The sequence below is a fragment of the Haliotis cracherodii genome, unplaced genomic scaffold (assembly GCF_022045235.1).
Source record: "Haliotis cracherodii isolate W230 unplaced genomic scaffold, xgHalCrac1.p SCAF_3, whole genome shotgun sequence".
In the NCBI taxonomy this organism is placed as follows: Eukaryota; Metazoa; Mollusca; class Gastropoda; order Lepetellida; family Haliotidae; genus Haliotis; species Haliotis cracherodii.
In genome coordinates, this window is record NW_027266286.1 from 75,921,991 (window position 1) to 75,938,291 (window position 16,301).

The window sequence follows — 16,301 nt, forward strand, 5'->3', positions numbered from 1 at the left end:
GTAAAGCCTGACCTGTTCTGTGAACATAATCATACATACCCGTCACCCCACCCCACCCGTCAACTACCCGTGTCAGACAGTGGTACGTACAGCCTGACCTGTTCTGTGAACATAATCATATATACCCGTCATCCCACCCCACCCGTCAACTACCAATATTTCCCAGTCCACCCGCTACAGCGGTACTTATACTCTTTACCGTACTGTCTGCAAACCATTAGTACTTTTTTGGAATCTTAGATGTTTTCTGTAATTCCAGTAAGGTTGTAATAGTTTGAATTGTAAAGCTAACAGGTCCTCCACTGACCGGTGTAGTAGCAGTGACTATGTCAACAGGGGTCTACCCGGTAGACAGATACACGTGTAAATTGAAACCTGCTTGAGGACAACTACCACGTCACGTGATAAAAATAAAAGATATTCAGACAGCTAAAACAATATCAGTAATGCAGTGAAAAGAGTTAAATCTTCCAAAGACGAAGTCATGGCTACTTGATAACAAGACAAGACATTTCGAGATTGTCCAGAAGCTGAAAGCGAGGCCACTCACTCTGTATGTCCAAAGTATGTCTGCGCCAAATACGTGAGTTAAATTCATGTAATTAATGTTTCATGTCTAATGTTCTCTTTGTAGAGATGTTCCCGAGGATTTGAGTGTCGACTGCAGGAGGTACAATGTTTCCATGCCCCCTGTCCGCCTCAAGCAACGTGTGTCCGTAGGTGTCTTAATCGTTCTCTGCTATCACAAACCAAACCTCTTGTCTGTTGCTTGCCCTACATCTGCAGTGGTACGACATGAGCCCGTGTGTCCTATATCTGTTGCTGGCTCGTGCCCTGCATCAATATCGATAAAACGAGGAACTGAGTGTCATGTGTCTGTTGCTGGCTCGTGCCCTGCATCAATATTGATAAAACGAGGACCTGAGTGTCATGTGTCTATCCGTTGCTGTCACAGTTTAACACGTGAGTTTTGATGTTTACTTTTCTATCCCACAGCCACGCTCCCACCCTCGACACTCAAGCAATGTGATATAGGACTCCCTGTTGTCGACAGCAGCAACAACGAATTGTTCTGTGGACGTGGCCCAAACAGACGCGCGTGCCCTAGCAGCACCTCCTGCAGCATTGACCCCGTTGATCGTTTTGCTGTTTGTTGCTTCAGTCCTGTCGGCAGTAAGTACATTCACTGATATCCGACAATACATCTGTGGTTTCATGTAGAACTGTAACTTCAATAATTGTCGCTCATAATTGTATCATTATGTTTGTGTCTTTGATACATACAATAACGGAAAATAAAAATAAATAATGTGATAGTTGATTTACCATTCTTGCTACGGTCACTAAAATGTATCGCATTACAACCCAGTGTGTTAAACATTCAAACTGACTATGTCTGTGTGTCCTTTGTGTTCGTGTAACCGACCCCTTCCTCTACTCTTCAGCCGTCACCACACCGACCCCGAATCCCTGCGCAGTAAGTATAGTGAGGCAACTCACCACCAGACAAATAGTTCACCCACACTTATAGTTGTGTAATGTATACACTGAGTAATGAACATGGTTATCGATGCAATGAACCATTTCGATAGACCTGGTATCACGAATGAGATTAACAGGCAATAAGCTCCATATATCGTTGCTATGCCGACATGCCTGACGTTCCGTGAACGGTTCAGATAGTGGTTTTCCGTAGAGTGCTACCAACAGGCACTATATGATACACGCGCAATCATTTCATTCATAACTGGTTCCGATGGGAACACTGTGGGCCAGTCGTCTGAGGTACAGGTAGTCGCTGTGCAGAGTTACGCCCCTTGGGCACACCGGAAACCTATAATGTTTCGTTGGAATCTCGGTTTCCTTCGATTTTGTATCTTGGTTTGTCAGCACCACACCCGCGCTCGTGGGTTTCACTAAAGTGTGGTAAACGTCTCAGACCTGTATCACTTCGGGCTTTCCTCCCTAATTAAGCTGATCCGCGGTAATAGATCTTGATTAAAGTTCAAAGCGGAGGTAAACCCAACTCACTCACACATCAGTGACCACCTGTGGCACATGTTGATGTGACACGACCACCTCGTGTCATCACTATTTGGTGGGGATTTAGAAACATATGCATACGTGACGCAAACAACTGGTGTCATCACTGTTTGGTGGGCATTCAGAAACAGATATATACGGGACGCAAACAACTGGTGTCATCACTGTTTGGTGGGGATTCAGAAACACAGGTATACGTGACGCGAATACCTGGTGTCATCACTGTTTGGTGGGGATTTAGAAACATATGCATACGTGACGCAAACAACTGGTGTCATCACTGTTTGGTGGGCATTCAGAAACAGATATATACGGGACAGAAACAACTGGTGTCATCACTGTTTGGTGGGGATTCAGAAACAGATGTATACGTGACGCGAATACCTGGTGTCATCACTGTTTGGTGGGGATTCAGAAACACGCGTATACGTGACACGAACACCTGGTGTCATCACTGTTTGGTGGGGATTCAGAAACAGATGTATACGTGACGCGAATACCTGGTGTCATCACTGTTTGGTGGGGATTCAGAAACACGCGTATACGTGACACGAACACCTGGTGTCATCACTGTTTGGTGGGGATTCAGAAACAGATGTATACGTGACGCGAATACCTGGTGTCATCACTGTTTGGTGGGGATTCAGAAACACGCGTATACGTGACACGAACACCTGGTGTCATCACTGTTTGGTGGGGATTCAGAAACAGATGTATACGTGACGCGAACACCTGGTGTCATCACTGTTTGGTGGGGATTCAGAAACAGATGTATACGTGACGCGAACACCTGGTGTCATCACTGGTTGGTGGGGAATTAGAAACAGATGTATACTTGAGGCGTACACCTGGTGTCATCACTGTTTGGTGGGGATTCAGAAACAGATGTATACTTGACGCGAACACCTGGTGTCATCACTGTTTGGTGGGGATTCAAAAACAGATGTATACGTGACGCGAACACCTGGTATCATCACTGTTTGGTGGGGATTCAGAAACAGATGTATACTTGAAGCGAACACCTGATGTCATCACTGTTTGGTGGGGATTCAGAAACAGCTGTATACTTGACGCGAACACCTGGTGTCATCACTGTTTGGTGGTGATTCAGAAACAGATGTATACGTGACGCGAACACCTGGTGTCATCACTGTTTGGTGGGGATTCAGAAACAGATGTATACGTGACGCGAACACCTGGTGTCATCACTGTTTGGTGGGGATTCAGAAACAGATGTATACTTGACGCGAACACCTGGTGTCATCACTGGTTGGTGGGGATTTAGAAACAGATGTATACTTGAGGCGAACACCTGGTGTCATCACTGTTTGGTGGGGATTCAGAATCAGATGTATACTTGACGCGAACACCTGGTGTCATCACTGTTTGGTGGTGATTCAGAAACACGCGTATACGTGACGCGAACACCTGGTGTCATCACTGTTTGGTGGGGATTCAGAAACAGCTGTATACGTGACGTGAACACCTGGTTTATTCACTGTTTGGCGGGAATTCAGACACACGTATGTGGGACGCAAACAACTGGTGTTATCACTGTTTGATGGACATTCAGAAACACAGGTATACGTCATCACTGTTTGAAAACACATGTATAGAGTATGGTCATCTAGATTTCTGATGATTATGGAACATTTTGTTGTTTTTTATATTTCCGTTAAGGGACACAGGTTGAGTTGTCGCCTTCGTTGTTGTAGACGATCGACTGCAGGTCGGGCTTCCACTGCGTTGAGAGGGCCACCCCATGTGCGGGGCCACAGTTTAACTGTCCGATACAGGGAGTGTGTATTGGTACGTATTGTTCTTCACATATCAACAAATGCCACTTCTTGTCTGAAAGTTTTTTTATTTACTCTGCTGAGGACGCCCAATTCACATGACACATGGCGACCTGCACAGTTCCTGGAACACTCCAAGATCAGCCAGCCCAGTTTGGAAGTTGGGGGCTACAAACGTTTCTCTTCCACAAGTAGATCTGTTTCGATATTGAACGCGTCTGGAGACACATTCTTTGTAAATAATCTAATATCCATATTTACCAATACAATGTCGGTGATATTTCTGTAAGCATCATGGTGGAAACTGTGAAGAAGACAGAGTGATGCTGACGAGTGATGTTGACGAGTGCATGTATTCACTTTGCGTTGCAGAGGACACTACGTATACTGGGACAGGCAAGCCGGGCACGTGCCCTCCCGCTGGTGTTGGGATCTGCATCACGGAATGTGAGACGGATTTCGACTGTGATGACAATAGGAAATGTTGCAGTAACGGCTGTGGCAGCGTCTGCACGATCCCAAGTGCTATCGTTGCCACCACGCCGACTCCGCCCGCAGACCCTTGTGCAACTGTTGTAAGCGTGTTTTTGTTTTTTTGTTGATGGTGTGTTTTCTGGGCGTTTTTGTTTCTTTTATTTTATTGTTTTATATAAGTTTGGGATATGAACTTTTGATATAATTCATTATCCAGACAGTAGAGGATTAAAGTCGTTTTTTTAGCATCATTATGAAGTCATCATTATTTACAAACTGCGCTATGTTGCCCGTTTCAGAGGTGTGAAAGTGGCCTCAAGTGCGAGGTGCAACAGGTGCGGTGCGTTCGCGCACCCTGTAAGAGCCCCATAGCCTCGTGTGTTGGTAGGTACACAGCTCCATTTCCTATATAGGTAGTATTTAAGCTCTTTGACGACGGTCTGAAGATGATCGAATCTGGACCAGGCAATCTAGTGATTGATATAATGAACATCGATCCACGTCAGTGGGATACGATGACATGCATCATCCAAGTCAGAGAGCCTAAGCACCCGATTCCGTTAATTACCACGTACGACAATCGTTGTCAAACAGTATTACGGAATGGTCATACAATATGAAACAGAAGCATGCATGACACGTAACGCGGTCTACTATTGTGTGGATGTAGTGAGTGGGTGAGTGAGTGAGTGAGTGAGTGAGTGAGTGAGTGAGTGAGTGAGTGAGTGAGTGAGTGAGTGAGTGAGTGAACTAAGTGTAACATGATACAAGCATGAACCTCTCAGTCCGGCCTTCTTTGTGTTTTAATTGTTATCATTTGCTATATAACCGGATAGATAACCACTTTGGGTATAAATGTTTTGCCACCTTAGACGTACATGAACCACGTGTCAATGTCTTGTTGGCAGCGGTTGAAAAGGAAGGGTCGTGCCCCAGCACTGACGGCGCATTCGGCATCTGTGTGGAGAGATGCAGCAACGACGGAAGTTGTCCCGGAAGTCAGAAGTGTTGCAGCAATGGATGTGGGCACACGTGCCAGAACCCTGTGTCAAGTGACCCGTGTAGAAACAAAGTAGGTAGATAAATGTTGAGTGAGTGAGTTAAAGTTTTAAGTCACACATTTCAATATTTCAGCCGTATCGTGACTATCAAGGGTTAAACAGAATAAACAAAATGAGACATGTATAAACCTTCCAACGACGGACAGTAAAATAACTAGACTTATCACAGAAAAGGATATAAAACAAGTATGGAATCATTAAAAGGATAGCACTATACATAACAATAACATGATAAGAACGGGCTTCAAATCGCCAGCCACTGAAGGGAGACCCTCATACCGGGGACCATGGGGACTAACAGTAGTTTTGCTACCTGCACTGACAGATTAATGTTCAAGTACAATCAGGTTAAATCAATTATTCATAATTTCGCTGATATGATACCAGTAGCCGGTATCTGGGTGATTGACTGGGAGATGTTCACAATGTTTCCGCCGCGATTCGCTGTGCAGAGTTGCGTCCCTTGGGCACGCCAGAAACCTATGATTGTGGGTTCGAATTCCGGTTCGCCCCAATTATGTTTCTAGGTTTGTCAGCACCATACCCGTGCTCGTGGGTTTCACCGAAGTGGTAAACGTCTGAGACCTGCACCACTTCGGGCTTTCCTCCCACATTAAGCTGACACGCCGCGATATAACTGGAATACTGTTAAAAGCGGCGTTAAACCCAACTCACTCACTCACTCACTCACAATGTTTCAGAAATGCGGCTTCAACCAAGTGTGCAGGCTACAGGTGGTCAACTGCATCAGAGCGCCATGTCCGCCCATAGCAACTTGTGTCCGTAAGTTGAAGAAAACAAATCACACGTTTTAAAACCTAATGGCGTTATATTGTTTCGTGACATCATCTGATGGCTTAACCAATCGCTTCCCCGTTTGTACATTACACTGCATAGTGGGGATATGAATGTATACACTACACATGTGTTCAAGACAATAACCGTGGCTTCTGGTAAAAGACTGTGTGCTACATTGCGTGTGTTTCTCGTGTTCTAGACGTGTATACGATATATACAGTAAACTACGTTTATAACGAACACCCTTATAACTAACTGATGTATATAACAAAGTGTTTTTGGCCCCGCCTATTTGTTTGTATATATGCTGTATATATATAACTAACAAGTGTTTAAACGAACTAAAATATATGGTCCCTTTGGGTTCGTTATAACCGTAGTTTACTGTACATCTCTTCATCTAGAACGAGGCTGTGTTATTTGGTTGATGTGTGTCATGTATTCTCCACTATGTCTCTAGAATGTCCCCACTGTGGCTCTAGAATGTCTCCACTACGTCTCTAGAATGTGTCCACTATGTCTCTTTAATGTCCCCACTGTCCTTATAATGTCTCCACTGTGTCTCTATTATGTCTCCACGGTGGCTCTATAATGTCTCCAGTGCGACTCTAGAAGGTCTCCACCATTTCTCTATAATGTCTCCACTATGCCTCTATAATGTCTCCACTATGTCTCTATAATGTCTCCACAGTGGCCCTAGAATGTCTCCACCATGTCTCTAGAATGTCTCAAAGGTGTCTCTAGAATGTCTCCACTATGTCTCTATAATGTCTTTACTGTGTCTCTATAATGTCTCCACCATGTCTCTATAATGTCTTTACTGTGTCTCTATAATGTCTCCACCATGTCTCTATAATGTCTCAAAGGTGCCTCAATAATATCTCAACTGTGGCTCTATAATGTCTCCACTGTGTCTTTATAATATCTCCACCCTTTCTCCACTATGCCTCCACTATGTCTCTATGATGTCTCCACTGTGTCTCTATAATGTCTCCATTATGTCTCTATGATGTCTCTACTGTGGCTCTAGAATGTCTCCACCATGTCTCTATAATGTTTCAAAGGTGTCTCTATAATGTCTCAAAGGTTTCTCTATAATGTCTCCACCATGTCTCTAGAATGTCTCAAAGGTGTCTCTAGAATGTCTCCACTATGCCTCCACTATGTCTCTATGATGTCTCCACTGTGTCTCTATAATGTCTCCATTATGTCTCTATGATGTCTCTACTGTGGCTCTAGAATGTCTCCACCATGTCTCTATAATGTTTCAAAGGTGCCTCTATAATGTCTCAAAGGTTTCTCTATAATGTCTCCACCATGTCTCTAGAATGTCTCAAAGGTGTCTCTAGAATGTCTCCACTATGTCTCTATAATGTCTTTACTGTGTCTCTATAATGTCTCCAACATGTCTCTATAATGTCTCAAAGGTGCCTCAATAATATCTCAACTGTGGCTCTATAATGTCTCCACTGTGTCTCTATGATGTCTCTACTGTGGCTCTAGAATGTCTCCACCATGTCTCTATAATGTCTTAAAGGTGTCTTTATTATGTCTCAAAGGTTTCTCTATACTGTCTCCATTATGTCTCTATAATGTCTCCACTGTGGCTCGAGAATGTCTCAAACATGTCTCTATAATGTCTCAAAGATGCCTCAATAATATCTCAACTGTGGCTCTATAATGTCTCCACTGTGTCTCTATGATGTCTCTACTGTGGCTCTAGAATGTCTCCTCCATGTCTCTATAATGTCTCAAAGGTGTCTCTATAATGTCTCAAAGGTTTCTCTATAATGTCTCCATTATGTCTCTATAAGGTATCCACTGTGGCTTGAGAATGTCTCCACCATGTCTCTAAAATGTCTCAAAGGTGTCTCTATAATGTATCAAAGGTTTCTCTATAATGTCTCCATTATGTCTCTATAATGTATCCACTGTGGCTCGAGAATGTCTCTACCATGTCTCTATAATGTCTCAAAGGTGTCTCTATAATGTCTCCATTATGCCTCTATAATGTCTCTACTATGCCTCTATAATGTCTCCACTATGCCTCTATAATGTCTCCATTATGCCTCTATAATGTCTCCACTATGCCTCAATACTGTCTCCACTGGGGCTCCAGAATGTCTCCACCATGTCTCTAAAATGTCTAGCCGCGAATAGCTGCAAGATTGCTGATGCGGCGTTAAGCAAAACTTACTCTAAAATGTCTCAAAGGTGTCTCTATAATGTCTCAAAGGTTTCTCTATAATGTCTCCATTATGTCTCTATAATGTATCCACTGTGGCTCGAGAATGTCTCCACCATGTCTCTATAATGTCTCAAAGGTGTCTCTATAATGTCTCCATTATGCCTCTATAATGTCTCTACCATGTCTCTATAATGTCTCCACTATGCCTCTATAATGGCTCCATTATGCCTCTATAATGTCTCCACTATGCCTCAATAATGTCTCCACTGGGGCTCTAGAATGTCTCCACCATCTCTCTATAATCTCTCTACTGTGTCCTTATAATGTTTCCACAATGTCTCTATAATGTCTCCACTGTGTCTCTATAATGTCTTTACTGTGTCTCTATGTCTTTACTGTGTCTCTATAATGTCTTTATTGTGTCTCTATAATGTCTTTACAGTGTCTCTATAATGTCTTTATTGTGTCTCTATAATGTCTCTACTGTGTCTCTACAATGTCTCCACTGTGCCTCTAGAATGTCTCCACCATATCTCTATAATGTCTCAAATGTGCCTCAATAATATCCCAACTGTGTCTCTATAATGTCACTACAGTGTCTCTAGAATGTTTCTACTGTGTATCTATAATGTCTCCACTGTGTCTCTATAATGTCTCCACTGTGACTCTAGAATGTCTCCACCATGTCTCTATAATGTCTCAAATGTTCCTCAATAATATCCCAACTGTGTCTCTATAATGTCACTACTGTGTCTCTAGAATGTCTCTACTGTGTCTCTATAATATCTCTACTGCGTTTCTAAAATGTCTCCATTGTGTCTCTATAATGTCACTACTGTGTCTCTATAATGTCTCTATAGTGTCTCTAGAATGTCTCTACTGTGTCTCTAGAATGTCTCTACTGTGTCTCTAGAATGTCTCCATAGTGTCTCTAGAATGTCTCTACTGTGTCTCTGGAATGCCACTACTGTGTCTCTAGAATGTCTCTACTATGTCTCTAGAATGTCTTCACTATGGCTCTATAATATCTCCACCATGTTTCTAGAATGTCTCAAAGGTGTCTCTATAATGTCTCCACTATGTCTCCATAATGTCTTTACTGTGTCTCTATAATGTCTCCACTGTGTCTCTATAATATCTCCACCATGTCTCTATAATGTCTCAAAGGTGCCTCACTAATATCTCAACTGTGTCTCTATAATGTCACTACTGTGTCTCTATAATGTCTCCATCGGTCTCTATAATGTCTCTACTATGTCTCCACTCTGGCTCTATAATGTCTCCACCATGTCTCTATAATGTCACTACTGTGTCTCTAGAATGTCTCTAGAATGTCTCTACAGTGTCTCTATAATATCTCAAAGGTGTCTCTAGAATGTGTCCATAATGTCTTTACTGTGTCTCTATAATGTCTCCACTATGCATCTATAATGTCTCCACTGTGGCTCTATAATGTCTCCACCATGTCTTTAGAATGTCTCAAAGGTGCCTCAATAATATCTCTACTGTGGCTTTATAATGTCTCCACTGTGTCTTTATAATGTCTCCACCCTGTCTCCACTATGTCTCAACCATGTCTCTATGATGTCTCCACTGTGTTTTTATAATGTCACCACTGTGTCTCTATAATGTCTCCACTATGTCTCTAGAAAGTATCCACTGTGTCTCTATAATGGTAGATAACCACTTTGGGTATAAATGTTTTGCCACCTTAGACGTACATGAACCACGTGTCAATGTCTTGTTGGCAGCGGTTGAAAAGGAAGGGTCGTGCCCCAGCACTGACGGCGCATTCGGCATCTGTGTGGAGAGATGCAGCAACGACGGAAGTTGTCCCGGAAGTCAGAAGTGTTGCAGCAATGGATGTGGGCACACGTGCCAGAACCCTGTGTCAAGTGACCCGTGTAGAAACAAAGTAGGTAGATAAATGATGAGGTAGTGTGCAATCAGGTTAAATCAATTAATCATAATTCGAGATAAATTGCTTTTTGATATTCATGTACCAGTAGCCGGGTGAATGACTGGGAAGTGTTCACAATGTTTCAGAAATGCGGCTTCAACCAAGTGTGCAGGCTACAGGTGGTCAACTGCATCAGAGCTCCATGTCCGCCCATAGCAACTTGTGTCCGTAAGTTGAACAACACAAATCACACGTTTTAAAACCTAATGGCGTTATATTGTTCCATGACATCATCTGATGGTTTAACCAACCCTTCTCTGTCTGTACACTACACTGCATAGTGGAGATAAGAATGTGTACACTAAACATGTGTTCAACATAATAACCGTGGCTTATAAACATACGCCAATTTGGTAAAAGACCGTGTGCTATATCGCATACATTCCTCGTGTTCTGGACGTGTATACGATATGTACAGTAAACTACGTTATAAAGAACACCCTTGTAACGAACTGACGGATATGAGGAACTGTCTTGGGGCCCCGCCTATTTGCTTGTATATATGCTGTATGTATTCTCTACGGTCAAAACGAATTAAACTAAATGGTCCATTTGAATTCGTTATAACCGTAGTTTACTGTACTTCTCTTCATCTAGAACGAGGCTCTGTTATTTGGTTGATGTGTGTCATATATTCCCCACTATGTCTCTAGAATGTCTCCACTGTGTCTCTATGACGTGCCCATCTTGTCTCTAGAATGTCTCCACTGTGTCTCTATGACGTGCCCATCTGGTCTCTAGAATGTCTCCACTGTGTCTCTATGACGTTCCCATGTTGTCACTAGAATGTCTCCACTGTATCTCTATGACGTGCCCATCTTGTCTCTAGAACGTCTCCTCTGTGTCTCTATGACGTGCCCATGTTGACTCTAGAATGTCTACACCGTGTCTCTATGACGTGCCCATGTTGTTACTAGAATGTCTCCACTGTGTCTCTGTGACGTGCCCATGTTGTCTCTAGAATGTATCCACTGTGTCTCTATGACGTGCCCATCTTGTCACTAGAATGTCTCCTCTGTGTCTCCATGACGTGCCCATCTTGTCACGAGTGACAACTTGATGACAACGATGTTGCTTTTAACACAATTGAGAATTTCAGGAAGAATGATTGTTAAGAGGAAATTACAAATTAAAATCTGCATCACGAAACACAAATGTAAAGAAACGCCAGTGTAATTACATCTTATGCCTGGTATCGTGGGAATCCGGAACTTACTGAATCAGATGGCCAGGCATTGATTCTGGTTCATAATAGTAACCACTTGATTGTCTGGTCCCCCGTTATGTGAATTGCAGATACTATTACATCACTATCTCAACTGGAGGAAAAATTTCACTCTACACCAGCATCATGAGAAAGAACTCACCTTCAATGTACTACATCCCCCGTTCCATATTACCCAGTCGACATACTACATCCCCTGTTCCGCAAAACCTTCATATAGTTGACGTACCACTCCCTGCGTACCATAGTACCAAGACGAGATACTACATCCCCCGTAGCATTGTACCACGTCAACATACTACATCCCTTGTGCCGTAATACCAAGTCCACATACCACTCACCCTGTACAGTAATAGCATGTCAACATACTACATCCCTTGTGCCGTAATACCCAGTCGACATACTACATCCCCTGTACCATAATACCAATCAACATACTACATCCCCTGTGCCGTAATACAAAGTTGACATATTACATTCCCTGTACGGTAATAACAAGTCAACATACTACATACCATGTACCGTAAAAAAAAGGTTGACATACTACATCCCCTGTACCGTAATACCAAGTCAACTTACTACATCTCCTGTACCGTAATACCAAGTCAACATACTACATCTCCTGTACCGTAATACCAAGTCAACATACTACATCTTCTGTACCGTAATACCAAGTTGACATACTACATCCCCTGTACCGTAATACAAAGTCAACATACTACATACCCTGTACCCTAAAAAACAAGTCGACATAATACATCTCCTGTACCGTAATACCAAGTCAACATACTACATCTCCTGTACCGTAATACCAAGTCAACATACTACATTTCCTGTACCGTAATACCAAGTCAACATACTACATCTCCTGTACCGTAATACCAAGTCGACATACTGCATCTTCTATACCGTAATACCAAGTCGACATACTACATCCCCTGTACCGTAATACCAAGTCGACATACTACATCCCCTGTACCGTAATACCAAGTCAAAATACTACATACCCTGTACAGTAAAAAACAAGTAGACATAATACATCCCCTGTACCGTAATACTTAGTCGACATACTACATCTTCTATACCGTAATACCAAGTCGACATACTACATCCCCTGTACCGTAATACCAAGTAGACATAATACATCCCCTGTACCGTAATACCAAGTAGACATACTACATCCCCTGTACCGTAATACCAAGTGGACATACTACATCCCCTGTACCGTAATAGTCGAGGTACGCCTTCCACTAGTCCGTGGTATTAGATCGAGATCCAAGTTCTCTTGTACCCTAGAATCAGCAAGGAAAAATGGAGATTGCTCATTGAGTATGTTACCATGGCGTAGTTTCAGGTGAACGTCGTACCCGGATTGTGGCGTGGGTTTCGCTCTGTAATCTGATGATCGGTATCCGTTTCATGAACTGTTGCTTTTTTCTCTCAAACTTCAAGTTAGGATAAAATGTACAATGAATATGTCCCATTGTGATCAAGAATGTCATGTTCAGTTGAAGACCGACCACTTTCTTCTGTTCCCTAGACTCTGGTGGCGTCCCCACAACTCGTGCCCCTGCTGTGTCCACGAGGAGGCCGGGCAGGTGCCCCCGGAGGTTCCCCATGCTGTGGTTCCTCTGTGACTTCTTCCTACGGCGTTGTGACACCGACAACGACTGCGCGACAGGTGCCAAGTGCTGCTTCGCCAGTGGTTGCAACAGACGGGCGTGTCTCCGAGCTCGGATCTAGACACTCGGTGGTGGATGTGTTCTAGGCACGTATTGGTGGACGGTGTTCAGAGGACATTTACTAACGGAGGTGTTCGTGGATAGATAACTTTAGTGTACACCAAAAAGACGATCATATGTCTATCAGGCTTTGTCGTGTCGTACACGTACATATAGTAATGTGTCAGAATTCACATTATCAAATATCGAACCCTGCCATTCTTTGTTGACGACGTGTTTATGTATTCAAAACAAACCCTAAGGTAATGTCAGTTTGACAGTGGTTCTATTTTCGAGGCCCAAATAATTCCAGTCTTCTGACAAGATGCAACGGAGCAACCCTGTACTGCCTCACTGCACGAATATGTTTCTGACAGTCCTTAACTCGACATGGCCTCTACACTCCTATTTGTTGTTTGTTAAATAATGTGGATGTACTCCAATGGTGAAGCATATTTCAAATTTATTTTTATACATCTTGTTTTATTTATATTTTTCCATTGACGATTAAATTGGCTCTATCGACAAAGCACGACTTGTTTTACAGATTCTGTTGCAGAGCAGCTTCAGAACAACGCTTTCGTCAGACCGTTCGACAGTCTTACCTCCATGTCAGAATGTTGAGACCCGATTGGTCCGTGTTATCTTTATATAATAATGTGTGTGGGGAGGGGTATCAATTTCTGAGCGGGACCATAAATCTCTTGCACCTACCACGAAGCAAAAGCTGCACAATGTTCAAGAGTCAATGAAAGTAGCACAGGACATGACACAGCAACAATTAATCTCAGCTCAATCCAACAGCTGATTTCTATCAATGGTCAATTTTTTAAATGTTTTACATCAGTAGACTGTAACATGTCGGCTAGATAAATTCGTTGTGGCAGTATCTATCTGGGATGCATATGGTTTTGTGTGTCCTTCGTTTTGGGTCTCCGGTTCATGATATAAAACCTAACGCGGGACGCCTAAAACCATCTATACCCCGAGGTAGACTGCAACAGCTTCCATAACTTACACCGAGTCTATCCAGCTACAAACGCGTGATTCATCCACCTTAAGGGATATTGAACTGACAGTGTACTGCAGCTAGCCAGCTCCTATTTCATAACATTCACATGAACATGCTCCTCGATGAACATTTAAAAATGCAAACTGCTCTGACCTTTCTCCTCTTCGTGAGCACATGCATAATACCTTAAAACCTATATACGAGTGAGTGAGTGAGTGAGTGAGTTGGGTTTAACGCATTTTAACAGCTTCAAGCGGTAGGAAAGCTCGAAGTGATGCATGTCTTAGACGTTTACCACTTCGGTGAAACCCACGAGCACAGGTATGGTGCTAAAAAACCTAGAAACAAAATCGGGGCGAAACGGGATTCGAACCCATAATCATAGGTTTCTGGCGTGCCCAAGGTACGCAACTCTGCACAGCGAATTGCGGCGCCGTAGACAACATGGCCACCCTTGCCCCCTCATAAACGAAGATGTTGGTGTTTCAAATGATAACATAACTACATATAAACAATATTCAAATATACCGAGCTACTAAACATCAAGCGAGCAATCCACTTTCATTTACATAGTGTCGTGAAACGATGAGTGAGTGAGTGATCGCGTTAATATTTAACGTCACATCGGCAATATTTCAGCCATATCGTGACGAGAAGTTCTACATTAATAATACATAAAATTAGACTAAATAATACTTGTCATCGAGGGGCAGTACAATAACTAGAATATCACAGATTCGATTGAAAACTAGTTGAAGAACTTTTAAAAGCAGAAAGAATGAGTTAACAACACAATATATAAATGGGCTAGAGATCAGTAACTAAAGGGAGATCACCATACTAGGGACCATGGGGACCAGTGCCTTTGCTTCCTGCATGGACTGGTGGAACGATGAACGTGACTAGGCAACCAAAACATATACTCTTATCCGGATGTTAGGCAAAGGAGGTAGTACAGTGACCACATTTCAGAAGGCTGATCTACTAGTTAAACAATTTAAAACAGCTAGTAGCTCTGATGTATTCCTGGAGGTTTTCAGAATCTTATGAAATCGCAGTTTGTCCTGACATTTCTGCTGCCATGTTGGACTAAAGGTCTGACATAAACACCCCAGTCTCATACGCTGAACTTAAGGATGATATAGTTATCTTATGAACATCCAGTTTATGAAACATTTTGGGAAGAATAGTCACAAATTGATTGAAGTATTTTCTTGAGAAGAATACGTCTCTCTTAAGAGTACAATCGGGTTTTAGTAAAGGATCTTCATGTACAACTCCAGACAGAAGCACAAACAAGTTGAATGCAATCAAGACATGCTGTGTGTCCTCCTCGATATTGAAAAAAGCATTTGATATGATTTACAGAAAACGTCTCCTCTTCAAACTACAGAATTTTGGGACAAAAGGCAACATGTTGAGATAAATTTGCTATTTTCTTTCTAAAACGTTCACATTGGGCAGGATCTTTCTGGTATGCATTTGATTGAAATGGCACCCACAAGGTAGTGTTGTTAGGTAAGTGCTTTTCAATATTAGTGATGAATTTTGCACCGATATACTATTAAATATAGATGCGGCATAGTTTGCTGCTGGTGGATATTGTTGGACACTGGTAATTTCAAGTTTGTCACTGAATCAATTCAGAAATGCTTGGACTTAATTACTGCATGGTTTCTAATTCTTTACCTGATAGCCCAAAGTAAAATGCCTTGAAATATAAATGCCTTTAAAATCTTGGTGACCATAAAATAGAAATACATTTCTCGGTATTTTTTTTCACCAGAGACTAACATGTGCTTCTCACATACAACACATGTTATGAACAAATATCATAGGTTATAAATGTGTTGATGTGCATTCCCAAAACGATGTGGGGTGCTGACAAATCCCAAACTTTGTGCATGTTTGCTGAAACTGGAGTGACATTCAAGTCTACAATCTTCTGAAAGAGCAAGGTCTCTTGAGCCCATCCTGACTAAATCAACACAAACACAGCTCATCCCGTAAACATTCTCACTGA

The 16,301-nt window shown here is 42.5% G+C and overlaps 1 protein-coding gene across 1 annotated transcript in view; it reads left to right on the plus strand.

Annotated features, from left to right (window-relative positions):
* The window catches only part of LOC139474056 (neurogenic locus notch homolog protein 3-like), a 32,734-nt gene extending 18,939 nt beyond the window's left edge, over positions 1-13,795 (plus strand). Inside the window, exons 12-22 of the mRNA XM_071256917.1 lie at positions 635-716; positions 997-1,173; positions 1,446-1,477; positions 3,759-3,852; positions 4,212-4,414; positions 4,613-4,697; positions 5,222-5,385; positions 6,076-6,157; positions 10,112-10,275; positions 10,407-10,488; positions 13,086-13,795. Of these exons, the coding sequence (XP_071113018.1) occupies positions 635-716; positions 997-1,173; positions 1,446-1,477; positions 3,759-3,852; positions 4,212-4,414; positions 4,613-4,697; positions 5,222-5,385; positions 6,076-6,157; positions 10,112-10,275; positions 10,407-10,488; positions 13,086-13,288 (1,368 nt within the window). The 3' untranslated portion in view covers positions 13,289-13,795. The remainder of the gene's footprint in view (positions 1-634; positions 717-996; positions 1,174-1,445; positions 1,478-3,758; positions 3,853-4,211; positions 4,415-4,612; positions 4,698-5,221; positions 5,386-6,075; positions 6,158-10,111; positions 10,276-10,406; positions 10,489-13,085) is intronic.
* The last annotated feature ends 2,506 nt before the right edge of the window (positions 13,796-16,301 follow it).